A 23,937-nucleotide genomic window follows, 5' to 3' on the forward strand; every position below is an offset into this window, starting at 1 on the left:
ACAATTATCGATACATCCTAACACAGAACTTCTCGAAGTCTGCACACTGCAGCACACACAGTACAATGGCCTCGGGTGCCTGGATGGGGTGCCGGAGGCTGCGATGTTCAGAGCACCCGTGAGATTCTCATGCCCACGACTGTCTGGGAACTACGGAAGTGGCTTCCTCAGCTGCTTTCTGCAGTCAAACTTACTAAGTCAATTCAACAATCACAGGATAAAAGTTCTCGCCTGAGAGAATTAATGACAAATAAGAAGCTAAGAAAACAAAGGCAGATTTGAAAGGAACTGACCGCTTTCTGGACTTGAGAGCAGCACAAGTTTCCACCACACGGGGGCACCCCAGCATTCATCACGGCAAAGCCCAGGTGGGCTGCACTTGGCCTGGCACCTGCAGCGCAAGACCATTCCACATAACATCCAAACGCTCACACCCGGTGCCCCAGCATTTACCGCTGGCATGGACACACGGAGCAGAAAGGTGCGTCTGGGGAAGCCACAAATCAGGGTAGTGTCACTCGGCAGTCACGCAGGACGTTTAGCAAACGCCCATACACAGAACTGCCTTTTTGCTTCCATCAGTGATACTAGGGTGCCCCCTGGTGATGAAAATTACACAGTTGTAAGGTGCTCAAAGTATTTTACTTTGTTTTTTAAAATCACACTGCACTTCCACAAACTCTAGGGAGTGGTAGAGACAGGATCTGAAACCTGGCACACTCCAGGGCAATACTACCATTTTCTGTTAGTGTATTTAAAACATTTATTTTGATTTACTAATCTGGTAAGTGCATAACTGTGGGAATTACTGAATGCTGGAGTGAGTTCAGGCACAGAAAAAATGTGTTTTATTTTTATTCCATAGCCTCATACATGGCGCCTTTAATTCAATGAACCTCTGTCACTTGTAAGATGCCCCTTAGTCTGTGGTAAGTGGTATAATAAATGCACAGCAGAATAAAAGTGTAAGACGTGTTCAATGTTCTCATAGTTACTTACAAGAATAGAGAATTTTAAAAGCACAGCAGAAATATAAAATCTCACACACAAATGCAAACTGAGCAGTGTAAAAAACAGAAATCTAGTTATATTAGATACAAAATCAAATCGACTCAGTATGAAAATAGTGCTATCATACTGTGAGGTCAATACTTGGGCCCTTCAATAAGAAGGGACTATTTTAACATCGTTTTGGTGCTGCCACTGTTTATTGTGCTCTCTCTAAAAGACCCTCATGAACCCTGAATCTCCCCTCTGAAATCCCAGTAAGACACCAAACCACTGAGAGTAACTGTCTTAGCTCTGCATCACTACACACACCCACACATGCAGGCACACAGCTCTGCAGCTTGGACTATGCTATCCTGGGCTTGTTTATTCCACGGCTGGCTGAGGTGCAAGAGTTGCCCGAAGTTGAGTTTCTGGCAAGTTTCAAGAACAATAAGCATTCTCTCCCTATTTTCGAACACCAATATAATAGGATCACGACTGGAGCTCAAAACACGCTTATTCAGTCAGTACACTGTACATTGTTTCCAGCTGGAGAAATTCATTTCTAAATTGCCCTGGCTTATCAACTGGAAGACAGCTTTAGAAAAGGTATCAAAACTCTCAGTTGAGAGCTATGATGCTTTTGTAGAAAGTTGGACTATTTTTACATTTTAACACCCTGTATTTCTCAAATTTGGTTTCTCAGCCCTTGGTCCCAAGCAGAGAAAAAATACTTTAAAGTTCCTAATAGCCAAAAAACTATACGACAGCGTTCTAATTTATGCCATGGCCACATGGAAGGAACTGTGAAGGTATGAGGTGCAATTATTTTATCTTTGAGATAAACGGTCAAACAAATGATTATGCAGTGGAATGAGATAACCATTCCTCACCCACCAATGCAACCACACACCACCCCCATTAAGCAGTCCACGTCCCATGTGATGATATTACTATTATAACCCAGCCCCCTGTGTTATAATAATTATACAGTGAGAAAGATAACTCAGCCTAATCATGTTAATTAGCCTGTGTTTCTCTTTTGCAGGTTACTGGACCATATGTGATTCTGATAGTCAACACCTGTCATACCTCCCCCCAAACACTGATGACACACAACTATATAGCTTCCGCAAATAAAAAGTCTGGGGACTTCCCTGGTGGCACAGTGAATAGGACTCCGTGCTCCCAATGCAGGGGGCCTGGGTTCGATCCCTGGTCAGGGAACTAGATCCCACATACCACGACTAAGAGTTCGCATGACACCACTAAAGATCCCACATGCCACAACTGAACATCCCACGTGTTGCAACCAAGACTCAGCACAACCAAATAAATAAATAAATATTTTTTAAAAGTTTGATGTAACTTTACTATCAAAATCCTTCGTATCTACTAACATTTGGTATACACGAAATACTACACAATACATTAACGGCTTCCCAACATTTCTGTGAGGTAAATAAGCATCCTCCGCTTTCCAAATTTACAGTTTTGAAAAAAGGCACAATGAGATGGAGGAAACTTGCCCAAGACCATCAAGCCTGTTTAAGTAGCAAAGGGAGAAAGGAACCCAGCTCTTTAGACTTGATACATGGTACATTCTCCATTTTCATACCACAGGAAAGCCCAAGTTTTTATTCTGACACTTACTTGCAAACAGGCACTCACAAACTCTCACACACACACACACACACACACACACACTCACTTGAGACAAGCTATAAAGTACAGAATTGGGCTTTTATGGGTTTTTTTAACTCTTAATCACAAAGAGCACAGTTACAGTTAGCCTGTGGTGTTCCCAGCAAGTACCACCATACTTTAGTGTGAGTCAAGACAGAAATTGTTTAAAACTTGAATCATTAATATAGTACACAGAGTATAACCTCAATTAACACTAGCACTTGGGGAATATAGGATTTGATTATGTTTGTCCTAATTAACTGTTTTTTAAATCATTAAAGACTAAACTTCAATCCTTACTCCACAGAATTCTAAAATGCATAGATACATTTTATTGCCTGAGGAAATACAATATATCATCTAGCTTTCACTATTTCCCAGCTCATATCCTTAGATTTCTTAAAATCATAACTGCTAACATCAACAAACACAAAAGACAGAGATGGCATTGAGCTGAACTTGTTCATTTTCTAAAATAAAAGCTGACATAAGCTTTATCTTCTCTGATATCTTTTTCCTAAAGTGAAGAAAACAAGTAATAAATCTTTCTTATATCTGCATAGCCTACATAATGCTTTCAATATGTTCTCATTTAATCCTACTTCCACAATCCTAAAAAATTTTAGAATTCAAGAAGCCAGGGTCAAGAGCCAAGGATTTGCCAAGGTCACATGTAAGTGGCCCACCCAGACACTAACCCTGTTTCAAGCACTTAACTTCTCCTGCCCCATTTTAACAAACAAAAGAACTCCATACATGAATATCTAATATGCATGCAAATATCCAAAATTAAGGAGTCTAAAAGGCTAGTTAGATTTCATTAAAAGTTAACTAAGATTTTACTTAATATATACACTTACTTCTCCCTTTTCTCCTTTTCAATGCAATTTCAACAGTCTTCATATTTAAAATATCAATCTGAAAAAATGTTCCAGATAAGTTTTTATTAAACTAAAATAGTAACCGTCAATCACGTGAAGAGTGGACATAAAAGAGGACCTGGACGGAGATACAGCACAATCCTGTTCAGGAAACTATCACAGAGACGTTAACTCTCCTACACATTAATGCATAATTTTAACACAATTCCAATTGAAATTTCAATAGGATTTTCCATGGAACCTCAAGGGATGATCATAAAAGAGTTATGGATGAACAAGAGACAAAATACCTGTAAGTATAAAAGGGTGCCTGTCCTATCGTAAGACTGATTATAAAGCTGCTGCAATTAAAACAGGGGAACCAGAACCCACTGAGCCCATGTGGAGATGTGCGGCCTGACTGTGGCACCCCAGCAAAGGGTGAATGGTGTTGGGACAACTTGCTATGGCCATTGGGTGGGGGGAGGTTAACATCCACACACACACACACACACACACACACACACACACACACACACACACACACACACACACACACACACACACACACACACACACACGATCAACACCACAATCTCAGTTTCATTATATAGTAAACTGAAAACAAAAACTTTAAAACTTTTAAAATGTCTTTATTACCTCAAGGAAAGGAAGAATTTCTTAAAGATATTTTTTTAAAAAACAAAAAATCCACAAACCATGAGGAAAAAAAATCAATACATTTAACATTAAAACTTAAAAATGTACTCCCAGAGATTATTAATCCTATAAATCAATTTAAAAAAAAGACAAGCCGGGGCTTCCCTGGTGGCGCAGTAGTTGAGAGTCCGCCTGCCGATGCAGGGGACACGGGTTCGTGCCCCGGTCCGGGAAGATCCCACATGCCGCGGAGCGGCTGGGCCCGTGAGCCATGGCCGCTGAGCCTGCGCGTCCGGAGCCTGTGCTCCGCAACGGCAGAGGCCACAGCAGTGAGAGGCCCGCGTACCGCAAAAAGAAAAAAAAAAAAGACAAGCCATTTGATAAAAATATGGACAAGGGATAGAGACCAGGTAATCAACAGAAGAGTAGAAATCTACACTGCCAGCAGACATATGAGCAATGTAATGGTGCTCAATTGTTTGTAATCTCGAAATGCAAATTAAAATAATGAAAATCCATTTATTACCCATCAGATTAACAAAAATTTTAACTATGTCTATGCTGACAATTAGGAAGAATTTTTTTAGGGACTTCCCTGGTGGCACAGTGGTTAAGAATCCACCTTACAATGCAGGGGACACGGGTTCAATCCCGGGTCCGGGAAGATCCCAGACGCCGTGGAGCAACTAAGCCCATGCACCACAACTACTGAGCCTGCGCTCTAGAGCCCACAAGCCACAACTACTGAGCCCGCATGCCACAACTACTGAAGCCTGCGCACCTAGAGCCCGCCAGCCACAACTACTGAAGCCCGCGTGCCTGGAGCCCACGCTCCGCAACAACAGAAGCCACTTCAATGAGAAGTTCGTGCACGGCAACGAAGAGCCAAAGCAGCTCCAAAGAAAAAAGAAGAATTGTTTTAAAAAATGAGATCTAAAAACGCTCATGCACTGCTGATGGGAAGGGAGACTGTTAAAACCACTTAGAAGGCAGACGCACAGTCTGTAATAAAACTAAAGATTCATATTCCTTGCAGAGCCTCACAACTCCATTCCTAGGAATATTTCCTGGAGAAACCCACAGAGGAGCATGAGAAGACATGACAAAATATGTTTACTGCCACATTTTTGTAACAGTGGAAGAAGTGAAGACTTAAATACTCCTCAACGGGGGAAAAGGTATGTTCAATATTTAACAATTAACGGTGAATTCCCTAGCGGTCCAGTGGTTAGGACTCGGTGCTTTCACTGCCGTGGGCCCAGGGTAATTCTCTGGTTGGGGAAGTAAGATCCCACAAACCACGCAGGGCGCAGCCAAAAAAAAAACAACAAAAAAAAAACAATTTAACAATTAAAATCAAAGACCGAGAACTAAATGTATAGATAAAGCTAAAGAATATTTAACTTAAACAAACTACAAAATGATGGATACAGTATGAAACCACTTATGTGACATTTTTAACCACAAAAGCAATACGCTGTACTATCTATCAATACGTATGTATGTAGTACAAGGTGAAAACCATAGTCAGGAAACAATGTTGAGCAATTTCAGCAGAGTCAGCATTTCTGGAGAAGGAGGATGAGAGGATACAATGGGGGCTTCCACTGTAATGCTTTGCTATTTATAAATATAGCAAAATGTTAACAGTAGTCAAATCTGATTGGTGGGTTCAGTCATTTCTCATGTTAGTCTCTACGCTCTTCTGTACACTGGAACTCCTAATCAAAAGGCATATATTAAAAAACAAGAACTAAAACCACCATCAATTAAACCTATGCACGTACTCAATAAAAGAAAGTTGTGTCTTACCTCAACTGAAGAGCGAGGAGTCACAAAGAACTGATTGAATTCATCAGGGCTAAAATCTCCAAAAATATACTGAAAAAAAGAGAATTACTGATCACATAAAATACACAACTCATACAGTTTCAGAAAAAAAGTGTTATATCTCAATCCTATGAATAATTGGGCCAGAACCCCCAACACCCTTTCTCCATTAAACAAATCAAGGATCTGCAAACAGATTTCTAGATGGAGTGTTTTCCAATTACAAATAATAAAATACTTAGGTTTTCCATAAGTTGTCAAAGAACAGCCTAAGGTTAATAGAGCTTACTTTTGTTACCAAGGCTGTTGCCCCAGAATCATACCCCTGCCCCTCCCTCAAATAGAAACCTTATTCTTGTCTAACTTTCGGGAGGAAGCTGCAAAGAGGAAAAAACAACTGGTTAGAACCAACAAGGCCCAAGATGGCAGAAGATGTGACTTCCAGCGGAAGTTGAGTCTCATTACATTCTCATTGTAATACATTAGCATATGCTAAATGACCCACCCACCGGCACCAGTTGAGGACTGCCATGACAACTGAGAAAGCCCATACAAGGGCTGAAAAGGAGAACTGCAACAGTCCCAGGTCCAAACCACACCCCTGTTCTCCAATAAGTCATGAATATTCCTCCCACTCTTTCCAAATCCCTCTCTTTTACCTTGACCCTCCTATATATTTGGTATCTCTGCCCAAATTGGGTTGAGAAGTTGATTTGGAACTAGGTTCCCGCTTCTCCATTCTTTGGCCACTGAATAAAGCTTGTGCTGTTCCAGTCTCAGCATCGGTTTTGTTATTGGCTGCACAAATCTGATCAGAAAAACAACCTCCCTGGCGGAGACAGGTGGCCTCAGCTGGGGCTTAGGACCACAGCTCGGCAACACTTTGAAACAGGTCAACTCTGTACACCAAACTTGTAAGTAGACTCCTGCTTGCAGGATAATTTTTTTGGTTCACAAACATTTCTACTTGTTCCATTTACCTTTCGGCTGACTCATGTCACTACCTCCATTTCAGCTTTCCCTACCCATACCTACTAAAGAAAAGCAAAAAACATGGTTCCAACGGGAAGACAGGGAAATCCAAAAAAGGGAAATGTTAGTGATTCTGATGGATGAACTTTAAAAATATATGTGTAATTTTTTTACCTTAAAAGTACACTGGAACGTGATACACAGATAAACATATTGTTCGACAGACACAAACCTCGCTGTGAACTCTCACTTCATAGAATTCTGAACGTTACTTTCTGAAAAACTGGTTAACCCACACGGAAGTTTGACGAGCGCCAAGCAGTTCATATTCTCCCTGAAGCTTCAAGAAACAAGTCATTGATAAGAATCAGTAGGACCTGATTTCTACAACACAGAATCACTCAATCAATACTTATTTAGAGCCTATTAAGTGTCATGCACAACAATCGGTATTAGATATAAAAATGGCAAAAGCAGAGTTGTGGTTCCTCTACTCTAACAGAACTGCAGTCTAATAACTTGTGGGGAAATTTACAGTATCTAAACATATACAAAGAGATAATAACCATTATTATTGTAACTGAGTAAATGGAAACTAAGTCTCAAAATCTGTTGGTAAGAATGCACCAGTAGGGACTTCCCTGGTGGTGCAGTGGTTAAGAATCTGCCTGCCAATGCAGGGGACAGGGGTTCAATCCCTGGTCCGGGAAGATGCCACATGCCTCAGACCAACTAAGCCCGTGCGCCACAACTACTGAAGCCTGTGCACCTAGAGCCTGTGCTCCGCAAGATGAGAAGCCTGTGCACTGCAACGAAGAGTAGCCCCTGCTTGCCGCAACTGGAGAAAGCCCGCGCACAGCAATGAAGACCCAACGCAGCCAAATAAATAAATTAAATATATAAATAAATTTATTTATTTAAAAAAAAGGAATGAATGCACCAGTATTTCTGGGGAAAACATTTTTTTGGAGGGCTCTTTCACAGTAGCTACCAAAACCGTGAATATATATTAAAAACAAAAACATCTTGACATAATATTTACGTATACTTGCAAAAGTCCACAAAGAAATTGTGCACTGACAGTAATGGTGAAAATGCAGAGTCCCAAAAACAACTTAGAAACAGTCTTCTGAAATAATGTCATTGTGGCCTTAATTAGACATCACCAAAACTGGGGAAAAGCTTATTTTAATTTCACTCCAGCATAACACAAAGTAATGGAAGGGAAAGTTATCTTTAAATAAGAAGAAAGAAAGGTGGGGTAGGGGAAGAAATGACACTGCTGCCTGGCATTCCTTTATAGTCCCACTGCATAGAGATCTTTAAGTCTAGATATAAAACTTTAAATTTACTCAGAAGAAAATAAAAAGATGAGCGATACAATGGGAAAAAATATTCCAGACAATACCAACTGCTGGCAAGGATGTGAAGCAACCAAGGATGCGGAATGATACAGCCACTCAGGAAAAGAGTTTGACACTTTCTTATAAAGTTACTTACCATACAACCCAGGAAGCCCACTCTTAAGTACTTACCAAAGAAAAATGAACACCTATGCCCACAAAAAACAAAACAAAACAAACCCTGTATGCTGAAGTTTACAGCAGCTCTATTCATAACTACCAAAAACTGAAAAGAACCCAAATGTCTATCAAGAGGGGGATGTGATACATCTACATGATGAACTACTACTCAGTGACTCTCAAAAGCATCCCGCTAAGTGAAGAGTTAGACTTCAAAGGCCACAAGCTACAGGACTGAATTTATATAACATTCTAGGGCTAAACTCTAAGGACAGAAAACAGACCTGCGGTTGCCAAGGTCTGGAGAAGAAATGATGACAAAAAGGCACACGGGAACTTTTACGGGGAATGGAAATACTCACAGGGCAAGCCTGTTAGAGAAATAGTAAACTTCCTACCTGCCAAGGAAACACACCCACGAGAATACTAATGATTTCAGCCCTTGAATGTGAATGGACAACAAAAAATCACAAGACACGTGAGGGAGCAATCAACAGCAATAAAGAGAGTTACTATTAAAATCAGGGTGAAATGAATCTGCGTAAACAAAACATAGGAAACAGAAAAGAACTTAAAGTTCTAATCTGTATCCTGAAAGAAATTCTAGCAGGTAAAATAAGCAGAGTGCCATGAAAAAAAGGACGTATTAGGGACTTCCCCTGGTGGTCCAGTAGTTAAGACTCCATGCTCCCAATGAAGGGGGCCCAGGGTCGATCACTGGTCAGGGAACTAGATCCCACATGCCGCAACGAAGATCCTGCATGCTGAAACTAAGACCGGGTACAGAAAAAAATATTTTTTTTTTTTTGCGGTACGCGGGGCCTCCCACTGCTGTGGCCTCTCCCGTTGCGGAGCACGGGCTCCGGACGCGCAGGCTCAGCGGCCATGGCTCACGGGCCCAGCCGCTCCGCGGCATGTGGGATCTTCCCGGACCGGGGCACGAATCCGTGTCCCCTGCATCGGCAGGCGGACTCTCAACCACTGCGCCACCAGGGAAGCCCTAAAAAAGTTTTTTTTATTTAAAAACAGGGACCGGGGACTTCTTCAGTGGCGCAGTGGTTAAGAATCCACCTGCCAATACAGGGGACACAGGTTCCAGTCCTGGTCCGGGAAGATCCCACATTCTGCGGAACAACTAAGACTGCACGGCACAACTACTGAGCCTGCACTCTAGAGCCCACAAGCCACAACTACAGAGCCTGCACGCCACAACTACTGAAGCCCGTGCGCCTAGAGCCCGTGCTCTGCAACAAGAGAAGCCACCGGAGTGAGAAGCCCGCGCACCACAACGAAGAGTAGCCCCCACTCGCCGCAACTAGAGAAAGCCCGCGTGCAGCAACCAAGACCCAACGCTGCCAAAAATATAAATAAATAAATTTATATTTAAAAAGAAGGGGGGCACTTTCCTGGTGGCGCAGTGGTTGAGAGTCCGCCTCCCAATGCAGGGGACACGGGTTCGGGCCCCGGTCCGGGAAGATCCCACACGCCGCGGAGCCTGCGCGTCTGGAGCCTGTGCTCCGCAACGGGAGAGGCCACGACAGTGCGAGGCCCGCGTAACGCTAAAAAAAAAAAAGGGGGGGGGGGGACCAATTACGGAACCAGAAAGTATTCACAGAAATCAGAAGATTATTAAATTTAAATTACTAAATTTACAAGCTCAACAGAAGATCTTAAAGTAGAATCAACAAAATAAATACAAAGCAAGAGAGCAATGTCTTGAAAGTTCCAAGAAAAAACTATTTCCTTTCTGTTTTCATAGAATTCTATTCTATAGTTTATTACTCAAGTGCAAAAGGCAAAATAATTCTCTGACACTCATACACCCTTGGGATGGGTGGGGTGGGCTGCTTAAGAATTCCAGAAAATGAATTCAAGAGATACATGAGCAGTAACAGAGAGGATCCAAAAGATGACTGACACTGCAGCTGTGGAGCCCAATGCAAACATGAAGACTCATGTTGTTTTGCTTTTCTTTTTTTTTTTTTTTTTTTTTTTGCGGTATGCGGGCCTCTCGCTGTCGCTGTCGTGGCCTCTCCCGTTGCGGAGCACAGGCCCCGGAAGCGCAGGCTCAGCGGCCATGGCTCACGGGCCCAGCCGCTCCGCGGCACGTGGGATCTTCCTGGACCGGGGCACGAACCCGTGTCTTCTGCATCGGCAGGCGGACTCTCAACCACTGCACCACCAGGGAAGCCCCTATTCTTTTTTTTTTTAATTTATTTTTTATACAGCAGGTTCTTATTAGTTATCAATTTTATACATATTAGCGTATATGTTAATCCCAATCTCCCAATTCACCCCACCCCGCTTTCCCCCCTTGGTGTCCATACGTTTGTTGTCTACATCTGTGTCTCTATTTCTGCCTTGCAAACCGGTTCATCTGTACCGTTTTTCTAGATTCCACATATATGCGTTAATATACAATATTTGTTTTTCTCTTTCTGACTTATTTCACTCTGTATGACAGTCTCTAGGTCCATCCACTTCTCTACAAATGACCCAATTTCATTCCTTTCAATGGCTGAATAATATTCTATTGTATATATGAACCACATCTTCTCTATCCATTCGTCTGTCGATGGGCATTTAGGTTGCCTGCATGACCTGGCTACTGTAAATAGTGCTGCAATGAACACTGGGGTGCATGTGTCTTTTTGAATTATGGTTTTCTCAGGGTATGTGCTCAGTAGTGGGATTGCTGGGTCTAAGTTATTCTCTTTAGGCTGTTGTTTTTTTTTTTTTAATTTTAATATATTTATTTATTTTTATTTTTGGCTGCCTTGGGTCTTTGTTGCTGTGCACAGGCTATTCTTCGTTGAGATTCCCAGGCTTCTCATTGTGGTGGCTTCTCTTGTTGCAGAGAACGGGCTCTAGGCGCACGGCCTTCAGTAGTTGTGGCATATGGGCTCAGTAGTTGTGGCTCACGGGCTCTAGAGCGCAGGCTCAGTAGTTGTGGCACACGGGCTTAGTTGCTCCACGGCATGTGGGATCTTCCCGGGACCAGGGCTTGAACCCGTGTCCCCTGCACTGGCAGGCGGATTCTTAACCACTGCGCCACCAGTGAAGTCCCTATGCTGGTTTTCTCTTGGAAAAATAAAAATAAATGAAATGCTCATTTAAATCACATTTCTAAGTAAATTTCTTTATTTAAGTTCCTATATAAAGTCTTTTAAAAAAGAGAAATTGGCTAATCCAATAAGAGAATTAAAATTCCAAAAGATTTAATAAAATCTTGTCAGTGGAGGGGGAGGGGCGACAGAACCGTGACACCCCCCACACACACACCTTGCAAGCCTTCTTGTCAAGTCCCTGTGCCAGTCTGCTGGGAGCAACCTCATGGTCAACAGTCAGAATGCTTAGAAAGGCTCCAGGGAAAGCCTTTTTCTATTATTTTCAATTTTACTATTTTTACTTAATTCTTTATTTGTTAAGTATTATTTGAAAAACTTTGCTATAGATTTTAAATGTGCTTTCTCATTACAACTTCATGTTAACAACTTCACGGATATGCACCTTTAACCTGATTATAAAATCCACATGGGAGGCGGGGCAGGGCACGGATTCCCCAGCAGTCCAGTGGTGAGGACTCCACTGCAGGGGGCACGGTGCAACCCCTGGTCACAGGGAACTAAGATTCCGCATGCCCTGTGGTGAGGCCAAAACAAAACGGACAGCACACACACCAAACTCACTGGGTGGGTGGGGTGGGGGTGGGGCTGAGGAAGGAGCAAGTACAGAGAGCAGAAATCTCCGGACACAGGGAGGGTGGGAGGGAGGGAGACGCAGAGGGAGGAGATATGGGGACATATGTGGACCTATGTATATGTATAGCTGATTCACTTTGTTATAAAGCAGAAACTAACACACCACACTGTAAAGCAATTATACTCCAATAAAGATGTTAAAAAAAAAGAAATTTTCATGGCAAAAAAGAAATCTCCAAGACACTGTTAAACAGAAAACATTCTTTAGGTTAAAAAAAAAAAAAAAAAAAAGGAGGAACACATAAATATTGATTTGTGTTTGCATAAAGAGATAGATATTGGAGAGGGAACCAAGAAGGGAGTAAAACCCTCGACTATTCAGAGTCGGGGAGCGAGGCGGATCCCTGTGGAGGTAGTGGAGCAGGGAGCGACATTTCTTAGCCTATATCTTTTCAGAGTTCTTAGTTCTGAACCATATAAATATCTATTCAAAATATTAATTGTAAAAAGTCAATGTAAACAAATCATTGTACAACTATTCAAATATACGCATTTTGCAAAGTTGTGTTTGCACCTATGTTAGTTTCAAGATCTCCCTGAGGACAGAGACTAGGACTTGATGAAAACATTTAATCCAAAAAAGATACCATAAGCAACTGCCAACTATCAAACATGCAACGCTAAAGTATCATTTAACACCTGGCAAACTGCTAGCCAGAGCTGTTCTGAGCTCCAATGTAACTCCTGTAACACCAGCCCACATATATCAATAAACAATTCCAACAAAACACACATGAATCACATCCTCTTGCCCTAATCGGACCTATTTTCTACCTTTAAAATGCATGAGTTTTTTAAAATAAGTAGTTACATTTCAACAATATAAAAAACAGTCCTTTCAGTTTTGCGACTGAGATAACAGAGGGAGTTGCTAAGAAGCTGGTATTATCAGCGTCTCTGCAAGGTACTGACTGCCCAGAGTTTTGGTTAGGATTTCTATTTCCTGTACAATGAGTATTTCCCATATGCTCATGGCAGATAAACTACATGTATCTTTTTCCTATGTATCTGTACACATATTTCTTAGACTCAAACAGGAATTCAAATGAAACATAGTAACTGCAGATAAAGAAAGGCCTGAATAGTTGGGGAGTTCATTCTCAAAGGTCAGCAAAGGTCAAGTCACTGAGGTCTCAAGTAAGGGGAGATTAAGGATAAAAGACAATTTCCTGCCATCACAGTGCTGTGAAAAGAAGGTAAATATTTCTTTCACAGGCAAAGAAAGTCATGTTTCTTTGGCAACCACTCAAACGTTTGTGGGAAGTGATATAATAAAATACCCCACATAAACCTGGGGGCTATGACTTCATTTCAGTGCTTATCAAAATCATCTGCATCATTAAAAAACCATTACAGGAAGCATTACTATGAAGAAGCATTTTTTAACCACACTGTTCCAAAAAGGCAAACAGAAATACTGCTTGTACAGTAAAATTTACCTTAAACAAATAAGAAAAAAAAGTTAAATTACAAAGTTAAAGCTACAAAAGCAAAGGAAGGCCAAGTATTTATTCAACTGCAAACCCCAGTGACTGGACATAATCACACCGCCCTGCATTTTAGTGACAATTGTTTAACTAAAACTGTATCTGAGTAAAGGTTAAAGCATCACAAGTCTCGTGACACCAGAGAGTTTATCACAGAAATTCAGGGCAGCCAATTGCCATTAAAATGTTCACGTCTCACCATCCCCCCAAATTTTCCTAATCTTCAATCACAAATTGTTTTAGATGTTTGGCAAAATGAAGAATGTTACCGAAAAGCAGGGGGAAGACTGTGCTCTTCCAAAAACTCAATGTCACAAAAGGTTGTGGAAAAGTTCCAGATTACAGGAAGCTGAAGAGACAGGACAGGTACTTCCCTGGTGGCGCAGTGGTTAAGAATCTGCCTGTCAATGCAGGGGACACGGGTTCGAGCCCTGGTCCAGGACGATCCCACATGCCACAGAGCAACTAAGCCCGCACGCCACAACTACTAAGCCTGCACTCTAGAGCCCGTGCTCCGCAACAAGAGAAGCCACCGCAATCAGAAGCCCGCACACCGCAACAGAGTAGCCCCCACTAGCGCAACTACAGAAGAACCCACGTGCAGCAACGAAGACCCAACACAGCCAAAAGTAAAATAAATAATTTATTAAGTAAAAAAAGACAAAGAAAGAAAAGAAACACATCAGGAAAAGGGGCACGCCCACAGCACATTTAGGGTGGAAACAAGCCACTTCACTGCAGCCCAGCCCCGGGGGCATGGCTGCTCTGGGTTGCATCTTCGGAGCCTGGCCCCAGAGGGCCTAGGGCTGTACAGCCTGGGGAAGGGGCAGACCGAACTGGAAAGAACCGTGTTCCTGCTAAAGGAAAGCAAAGACACAGTCTCAGCCCAAGGGAGGTAAGAAGAAGGAGAGACATTTGCCAGTCGCCCGCATGACCTACAGTTGGTTCTCCACGGCTCTAATGAAGCCACAGGAAACAGCACTTCCTGCTTTTTCTACGGAAAGTAGGGGACACGGAGGACGACCACCACAACGCGGCACTAGGGGGCGCTGGAGCACAGCTTCCAAAGCTCCATCTCCAGAGACACGAGTAATTATATAGGCTGCCACCAAATCCATGTCCTCTGCCTTCAAAAGGACTCAGGAAAATAAGACGTCAGCCTCTGAGGTAAAAAAAATTAGGATACAAAGGCATGACCAATAAACACATTGCTGCGTGTGCACTGTACACACTCTACAGGTTCCAAGGCAATCACTGGAACCGCTGTGAACCCAGCCCCCGGGACAATGTCCCGAGAACAGACGCAAAGCCAAGCCTCGCAGGGTTCAATGACAGAACCAAGCACAAAAAGTACAAAGTCTTCTCTCTCTTTTCCCAACCCAAGGAAACTGAATTTGGGAGACAGGAGGAAACATTAAGGGCTAATAAACTGTTCCAAGTGATAAAAACTTTAATTTCAGCTCTAAAATAAGGGTATGCCAGACTAAACAACCTCCGAAGTTCTTCCCAGTTCCAAAAGGATCTCCTGGATATAACCAGGAGAACACAGGTTTGGAAATGCTCTCAGACTAACATGGCTACCAGGTGGTTGGCCCCTGAACACATCATGCTGACTGAAAGAGGCCAGACTCAAAGGGCCGCACGTTGTATGATTCCCGTCGTGTGAAATGTCCAGAAGAGGCAAATCCCTAGAGACAGAAGGTAGATGGTGGTTGCCAGAGGCTGGGTGGGGAGGGGATGAGGGAGTCGCCACTGACGGACATGAAGTTTCTTTCTTTTTTTTTTTTTTAATACATCTTTACTGAAGTATAATTGCTTCACAATGCTGTGCTAGTTTCTGTTGTCCAATCTTTCTGGAATGATGAAATGTTCTAAAATTGACTGTGGTGATAGTTGCACAACTCTGTGAATAGACTAAAAACCACCAAAATGTACAGCTATTTAAATGGGAGAATCCTATGGCATGAAATTATTTCAACTAAATAAATGAAGTAAAAAAATCAGGTAAGTACTTGCATAAAAAAAATTTAGATTTCTTTACTAAACTTTTTTTTTTTTATCAGAACCCAGTACTTGAGGATGCTAGCTGACATCTACTGAACAGTCGCTGTGTGCTCTTAACTTTGGAAAGTGGTGTGGGTGGCCTGGGGAACACCTGGAGATGACACTGTTCAGTCAACGCACAGCAGAAATTCCATTGATTTAACAGTATGGACTGAGCACCAACTATCCACACTGAACTGTGCTAGATTATGAGAATAAATTTTGAATAAGACAGACATAAGGTCTGGGACATCACAATTATAGTTTTGTCACAGTGCAAGTGGACTGCAAGTTGCAAAGAGCATTACAAATGGCAGAAGCAGACAAAGGAAGAGGGACCCAGAGAAAGGCTGATTCCTCCACTGACTGGGTAGCAGCAGGATTCTGCTTACTTTCTTGGGGCCAAGGAGTCCTGAGAAGGGAACAAATGGAAAAACGGTGACAAAGCCACTCCCACAGAGAGCATCCCTCCTTAGGATTCAAATGTCAACCTACTACAGTTTAGTGTTAGCTTCATGTGGTTTGTGTATTTCATTCTGACTACTAAAGTCCTACCAAAAGTTATTCTCTCACTTTTCCAAGTACGATTTTTGATAGGCTGGATGTATTTCTTTAAGTGCTCTCGTGGAGAGTCTAAGCTAAAACTTGTTTGCACAGACTGCATTCTCCAAATTAGAAAACGTGATTCACTTAACAGAAATCCACTTTTACCAACTTTCAAGGCCTATTGTACATTACACAATGCCAGTTAAATTTTAACTTGTTTTGCTCTAAACTATTACTAAACAGCCCTCATTATACAATAACTTGGTATGCAGACTTTTTATCACATGCAACAGAGCTGATAAGTTAGGGAGTCAGTGCTTGTTATCTGGGATGGCCCTAGTAGAAAGGAGTTCAAAATTCCACCTATCTTCATATCCATTACAATCACCTTGGTGCTAATCTAGGAAGGAAATGGAAGGGATGGGAAGGGGAAAGGCAGAACACCAATAAAAAAGAAACATTTGTCAAAACTCATCAAACTATATACATTAAATGAATGAAATTCACTGCACATATATAATGCCTCCATAAAGCTGGTTTTAAAAAAGGAACAGACACCAAGTTCAATTCATCTTTCCATCGCCTGCAGTTAATGCAGTACTTGGCTTATAGCAGGCGCTCAAGAGTTCTGTTGAAAAAATTCAGGTATAGGAGGAAGAAAAGCAAAGCCCACAACAAATACAAGTTCCAGGGCTGAGGAACGATGACCTCTAGTTCTACTGCTCTACAGCAACAGTTCCACTCCCAGATGTCAGCAGGCAACAAAACTCCAACTGAACTACTCATTGTTTCTTATTCTCCTGTTTTTACTATCGCCAGAGATGCGCCAGCAGGGGCACAATTTTCATTTTTAAATATAAACTTTTAATATAGTCACGATATAACATTTAATTTTTAAATGTAACACTTAAACATAATCAAGAAAACAGAATTAAAGCTTTACAGAAAACATTAATAAGAGGATACCTATTCTGACCTAGAGAAAAATAATTCACAATTATCACGTGGTCTCCCAAACTAAAGAAAAATCAACTTCCAAAATGTTAAATCTTGAAGGGGAAAAAAAAAGGGCAAAACAAACCATGGATGTGCATCAGGGCAGGTCAACCTTTTGAAAGTCCATTTTTACTCCCCATCCCTACATGCCTGACCACCAAATAAGTCTCCTGTGTCCAGCATGAAGGAGGCATTCTCTAGTCTTTCTTGCCCCCTCTCTTTCCTACTTAAACTTCTTTTTAAAAACATATTTCAGGGGACTTTCCTGGCAGCACAGTGGTTAAGAATCCGCCTGCCAATGCAGGGGACACGGGTTCGAGCCCTGGTCCGGGAAGACCCCACATGCCACAGAGCAAATAAGCCCGTGCGCCACAACTACTGAGTCTGTGTGCCACAATTACTGAAGCCTGTGCACCTAGAGCCCGTGCCCCGCAACAAGAGAAGCCACCCCAATGAGAAGCCCGCGCACTGCAACGAAGAGCATCCCCCGCTCACCACAACTAGAGAAAGCCCGAGAGCAGCAACGAAAACCCAACACGGCCAAAAATAAAATAAATAAATGCATTAAAAAAATAAATAAAACCGTACTTCACTAAGAACTCCCTATTTGCAGACAGATTCACTTTTCTGTCATAGATGTGACTCATGTTCCTGTGGACAAAAAGTCTTTCCTTTAAAACTGAGGCACAGTAAAATTAAGAAGACTGACAGTACCAAGTGTCGATGAGGCTGCAGAAGGGGAATTAGGCACTGCTGCTGCAGACGTGAAAGGATGTCACCACTTTAGAACAGCTTGGCAGCTTCTTACAAAATAAAACATATACCTGCCCTATGACATACAACCATTCCACTTCTAGGTACTTTAACCATGAGAAATGAAAACATATGTCCACACAAAGACTTGCACATGAACGTAGTCAACAACTTCATTCATAATAGTCAACACTGGAACAACAAATGTCTGTCAAGAGGTGAAGAGAGAAACTGTGGTCCATCCATACAATGGACTATTACTCAGCACTGAAAAGGAAGGAACTCCCACAACATGGGCAAATATCAAAAACGTTATGCTGAGTGAAAGAAGGCAGATAGAAGAGTACTCTCTATATAATTCCACATAAAGAAAATTCCAGAAAACAGAAACTTAGCCTACAGTGACAGAAAGCAGTAATGGACAGTGACAGTAATTGCCTGGCTAAGGGATGGGGATTCATGGTGAAGAGGCATGAGGGAAATTTCTGGGCAATGAAAATGTTCTATATCTTTACCATGGTGACAGTTACCCTGGTATATACATTTGTCAAAACTCAAACTGCAAGCTTAAAATTGGTACATTTATTGTATTAAATTATACCTATACCTATACCTATATGGCTGACTTTAATTAGACGCACATCTATAAATAAGGTGGATGAGGCAGCTGTATTATAAAAACAACTCTTGAAGACCAAAGACCGTAACATTGATTTTTCATTTACATAAGTAGAATTCTTAAGTACTCTATAAATATTCACACATCAGGACTTTTTTTTTTTAAGATTTCATGTTCCTTGGTTCAAAGACTCTAACTAGTGCTACACAACACCACCTAAACTAGTAGGCATGCATTTGTACTGCGCTGCCTGTTATCATTGTAACAGGCTCCTTTAAGCCTCCAACCTCAGATGGTTCATGACTGGCTTGGCCTTTATAACTGCCTAGATCCCCTGACCACCTACTCAAACTCCACACTACAGGCAGACAATAACTGCCCACAACGCTGAATGGAAACTAGTGTTGCACTAAACAGACTGCTCCATGAGCAGAAACCTGCTAAATCCATCTGTTCTGCAGGACTTTTCACTTAATGAAATATGCTGGAACCAAACCAACAAAAGCTTGGCTACTGAAGGCCACCTGCCAGAAAGGAGAGTGCACCACTAAACCAGAGGTACGCATTAAAAGACATCCAGGAAAAAGGAAGTGTGACTACCTACATTATTTTCTTCTAATCTAATGGTCACTGCCAATGGTCTCTTCAAACACCTTGGAAAATCTAGAGATGACTACGAAAAAGGACTCATGTTAGCTGTTACACACACCCCTCTCCTTCCAATTTTAAGGAGGAAGTATAGAGAATATTCCCTTTCATGAATTACTTTGGTTGTTAATGAAAACCAAAGTTAGAAGAGTTGGTTGAAGCAGTAAAAGCTGCAAAATTACTATCTGCTGAAAATAAAAGAATGCAAAAGCAGGTGCTGAGGGCATGAGGACCACCATGCCTACTGAGGAAGCAGTCCACTGCTTACTTTCTCAATTTAACCTCCACCTGATGGCCTGTTGAAAAATAGCCTCCGAAGACTGTAATTACGGAGGTACATTTACTTTACCAGCCAAAACAACAGACTGCACTCCATTCTTGAATTATGTAAGTTCACTGTTAACGATTAAAAATCTTTTACTAGAAAAATGAAACTTGGGACTTCCCTGGTGGCAAAGTGGTTAAGACTCTCCGCTCCCAAGGCAGGGGGCCCAGGTTCAATCCCTGCTCAAGGAACTAGATCCCACATGCATGCCGCAACTAAGAGTTCACACGTCACAACCACGAAGCCCGAGAGCCACAACTAAGGAGCCAGCCTGCCACAACTAAGACCCAGCACAACCAAATAAATAAGTAAATAAATTTAATTAAAAAAAAAAGAAAAATGAAACTCAAGACTTTCCAGAAAGTCTCCCTTATGTTAAGTATGTGAAGCTCAGGACTTCGGTATCCTAGAAAAGAAATTTTTTTCCCCCAATCAACTCACAATACTCTGTTTTTCATATAAAGGCAGAAAACCAACCCCAGGAAGAGCTCACCAAGCAGGGGAACAGGGTCAGCTGTGGAGGACAAAGGCCTCAAGCAGTGCTTCTCAGCCTTGACTATACCTTAGAATCACCTGAGGATCCTCAGGCCACAATTCTGGGTTCAATGGTGGGAGGCAGGCTTCCTGTGTGACTCTGATGTGCAGTCAGGGTTCAGAATCACTGAACACAGGGGCATTCCCACACCCAGCGATTCAGGGATGGGAGAAACTAAGCAGACAACTGGAGGGAGGGCCAGCAGAGCTATTTCGACACTCAAGTATGCCCCCAAACCAGACAGAAGAAACTATAAAACAATTTGAGATGACTGTTCACTCTACAGGAGGACCCACTGCTTGATGAAGAACAACCAGAGCAAATGTTTTTAAAATGGGAACGATTTTAGTGCTTTTAAGGATTTATTTATCATTAACAAGTTAAAGGCAAACAATCAGAAGAAAAACTATAATGCAACTAAGCTAGAAATAATTTGATAGAAAAATTCCTCTCCAATGCAACTTTTCAGAAATGTCTTTTCCACAGACACTTCTTTGTAACTGAACTCATTTCCCATTTGCTCTTTTCACTCAGTGAAATCTTTCACCTCCAACATTCTGCTTTTTCAAAAATGACCTCCCAATCTAAACCAAGATCATTCTACCTCCTTAAGCTAGTCAATCCATCAAGCACTTGATTAGTAATAAGATCTCTCTCACACGCACTTTTCATAATAATTTTACCTTCAGGGGATTCCGTAACTCTACAAGACTTGGTCCTGTTTCTTTAACCATTCTCTCTCCTCTGGGATGGCACCTGGATATTCCCCCACTAAGCAGCTCACCTATTCTCAGCTTCAAGTATGCTGATGAATTCCAAACCCACATCTTCAACTTGGATTGCCCAACTATACTCCAGTTCCGTATTTCAAGCTGCCAGCCCCTAGGCTCTTCCACTGTTATGTTCTAGTTTAACCTTAAAATCAAAAGGTCCATTATTTTCTCAGAACCAGGTTTTACACTTATGCCAATAGCAAACTTCACTGTTCTTCCAATCTTCTAGATGAGAAACCTTGAAGATTATCTTGAATTATATACCCCAACTCCTGGCACAATCTCATCAAAATGTTCAAAACTTTTTATCTGGTAAAAACAGTAGCAACTGCATGAATTGAAATAAGCATTCTAATTAAGTGATGCATCCTGACATCCCATACACCCACACCTGAGATCCAGAGAACAGGATCTCAGTGAGTCAAAGGCAAGAGCAGAACCTTTCTGAACACAGAACATACCTCAATAATAAGATTACTAAAAAAAAAGGGGGGAGGCTTCCCTGGTGGCGCAGTGGTTGAGAGTCTGCCTGCCAATGCAGGGGACACGGGTTCGTGCCCCGGTCCGGGAAGATCCCACATGCCGCGGAGCGGCTGGGCCCGTGAGCCATGGCCGCTGAGCCTGCGCGTCCAGAGCCTGTGCTCCGCAATGGGAGAGGCCACAACAGTGAGAGGCCCGCGTACCGAAGGAAAAAAAAAAAAAAAAGTAAGGAAGACTATAAGATACAATAAGAAACCATCAGACAGTCCAGGATGACCTGCCAAGGAGAAAGGACAGAGTCTGAAAGTCTGAAGAGCCCAGGAGGAAACGAGAAACCTGGAACAAGGGTGGGGAGGGATGAAGCGTCAGGTAAAGGACTTTGCGGCCATCCTCCCAATGTTCATTCTCTTCCTCCCCTGTTGGATAATGGTCACCCAGTTCAGAAGGCTGAAACCCCCCACTCCAGAGGGGAGCCAGCACGGCACGCCACCCCTGTAGCCCAGAGCACTTGGTTCAGGGTGACCCAGAGGGCACAAAGCTCAGGGCACTGCCAAGAATTCCGGGACACACACACACACTCTCGTGCGCCACTTTGTGTGCTGGGCACAAATGTGAAGCCCGCAACTACTGTAGCCATTTCGCCATTGGGGAGAAAACTAGGCTTAGGATAATAGCGATACAACACAAGTGAAGAGAAACCAGGTCTTCAAAGATGTCACTGAACTGATGAATCAAACCAACCTTGAAGCCTGACCTACCTACAGAATTTCTAGTGCCGTGAGCCAGTAAATCTCTAGTTTATGGTGTAAGCCAGTTAGAGCTGAGCTTTCTTTTACTTGTTATCAAAAGTATCCTGAGACAGAAGTGGAGTGCGTGATCCAGGAGATTCATACCAAGTAAGATCACTCAAAAGGCAAAAAAAAAAAAAGTTAATCTGAAACCTAAGTCCTACTCACCCTCCCACATGGAATGCCCTCCTCCTTTCTCTCCATTTGCCCAAATCCTATTCATTTTCAACGTCACTCATTGCCCACTTCCTTCACTCCCTGAATTCCCCCTGCAGAACCTGACATGTGCAGCACCTAGTTCAACACATCACACATCTCAGAACCTAACCCAGTGGTTCCCTCTGCCTCAGTCACCTGCTGAGTCACCCACTACGTACACAGGGTCAGAACCCTCTGGCTGCCTTCCTGAGCAGCTACGAGCAGTAGCTAAACCAGCCTTCAGCAAACATGAGCCAGCTGACTGACAAATATTACATAAAAAGATCTTCCTCAATCTTCTGCAAATATTTCATAGTGTAACTTGCTTTTGATCAAATCAGTATGTAGTTTAAAAATAAAAACATAAAAAAACTTCATGTTTTAATTTACCACTAATCATTTCCTTAATATTACTAAGCAAAATGTATCTCCCATTCTGCCTCCAAGTAACCAATGAATTAAAGATGTTCATCTTTCACTTTACAATACTGTGCTTTAACTATCTCTGGGAAATAAGATCATCCACTCACAGTGAGAAACAGCTAATAAATGGAGCCCAAAAAGGCCAAACATCACCGTTTTTAGCATGCATAAAATATAACTTGTGGATACTCCACAGCACTTAAAAATAACATTGAAGAAAAATGTTTAATAATCAAGAGTGTTTACAATACAAGAAATGGGGAAAAAATACTAAACAACATACAGCATAGTCCTAGGTTACTAAAAAAGAAAATGCATTATCACAAATACATTACAAAGAAGCTGCCTTGTTCCCTATGCATCCCGTGCCAACTGCTCATCCCAAGGCCTTCGCTTCCTCCACCCCCTGCCCAGGCTGAGCTGAGGCCTTCAGCACTTCTCAGCTGGATCACTGAGTGTCTAACTGGTCTTCCTGCCCCCGACTCATCCTTCACCCTCCAAACCACATGCAGCCACCACACTGCTTTCTCTAAAATGTGAACCTGATTACTCTGGTCCCTAGGAACAGGCCTGCAAGGCCCCCGAGAACTTTCAAGACAACAGGCTCCAGCAGAGCTCGCAAGAGGCCCCAGGGCTGCGCCCCCCACCCCCGCCCAGAACTGCAGGCTCAGGGCCATCCACACAGGGTCTCTTGCCCAGAGCGCCTTCTCTCCCACCAGGAGGGGCGCCACTGGCTTCTCCTCACATTACAGAACTCAGTTCCAAAGTCTCCTCTTCGGGAACTACTTTCCTAACAAACTGATGAGTTACTCACTCTGGATTTCAACAGTTGATGAGACTCTTTCCCACATTCAACCATGGACTTCCTGAATATACCGACGGTGTTATATCTTTCATTAATTTATTTATCAATAATATTTTTGAGCACTTACTACATTCTAGGCCCGGGGAATGTATAAGTGGACAAAAGAAATCCTTGCCCTCGTTAATCTTACATTCTAGTAGGGAGAGAGAAAATGAACAAAATAACTATGTTAGGAT

At 42.3% G+C, this 23,937-nt stretch overlaps 1 protein-coding gene across 1 annotated transcript in view; it reads right to left on the reverse strand.

Moving 5' to 3' along the window:
• USP10 (ubiquitin specific peptidase 10) overlaps positions 1 to 23,937 on the reverse strand; it is a gene marked incomplete at its 5' end in the record, with an annotated part of 69,732 nt that overhangs the window by 32,705 nt on the left and 13,090 nt on the right. The window contains 1 exon segment of the mRNA XM_079908161.1: positions 6,009 to 6,077. Within this exon segment, the coding sequence (XP_079764287.1) occupies positions 6,009 to 6,077 (69 nt within the window).

The sequence above is a fragment of the Stenella coeruleoalba genome, assembly GCF_951394435.1.
Source record: "Stenella coeruleoalba genome assembly, chromosome: 20".
Classification (NCBI taxonomy): domain Eukaryota; kingdom Metazoa; phylum Chordata; class Mammalia; order Artiodactyla; family Delphinidae; genus Stenella; species Stenella coeruleoalba.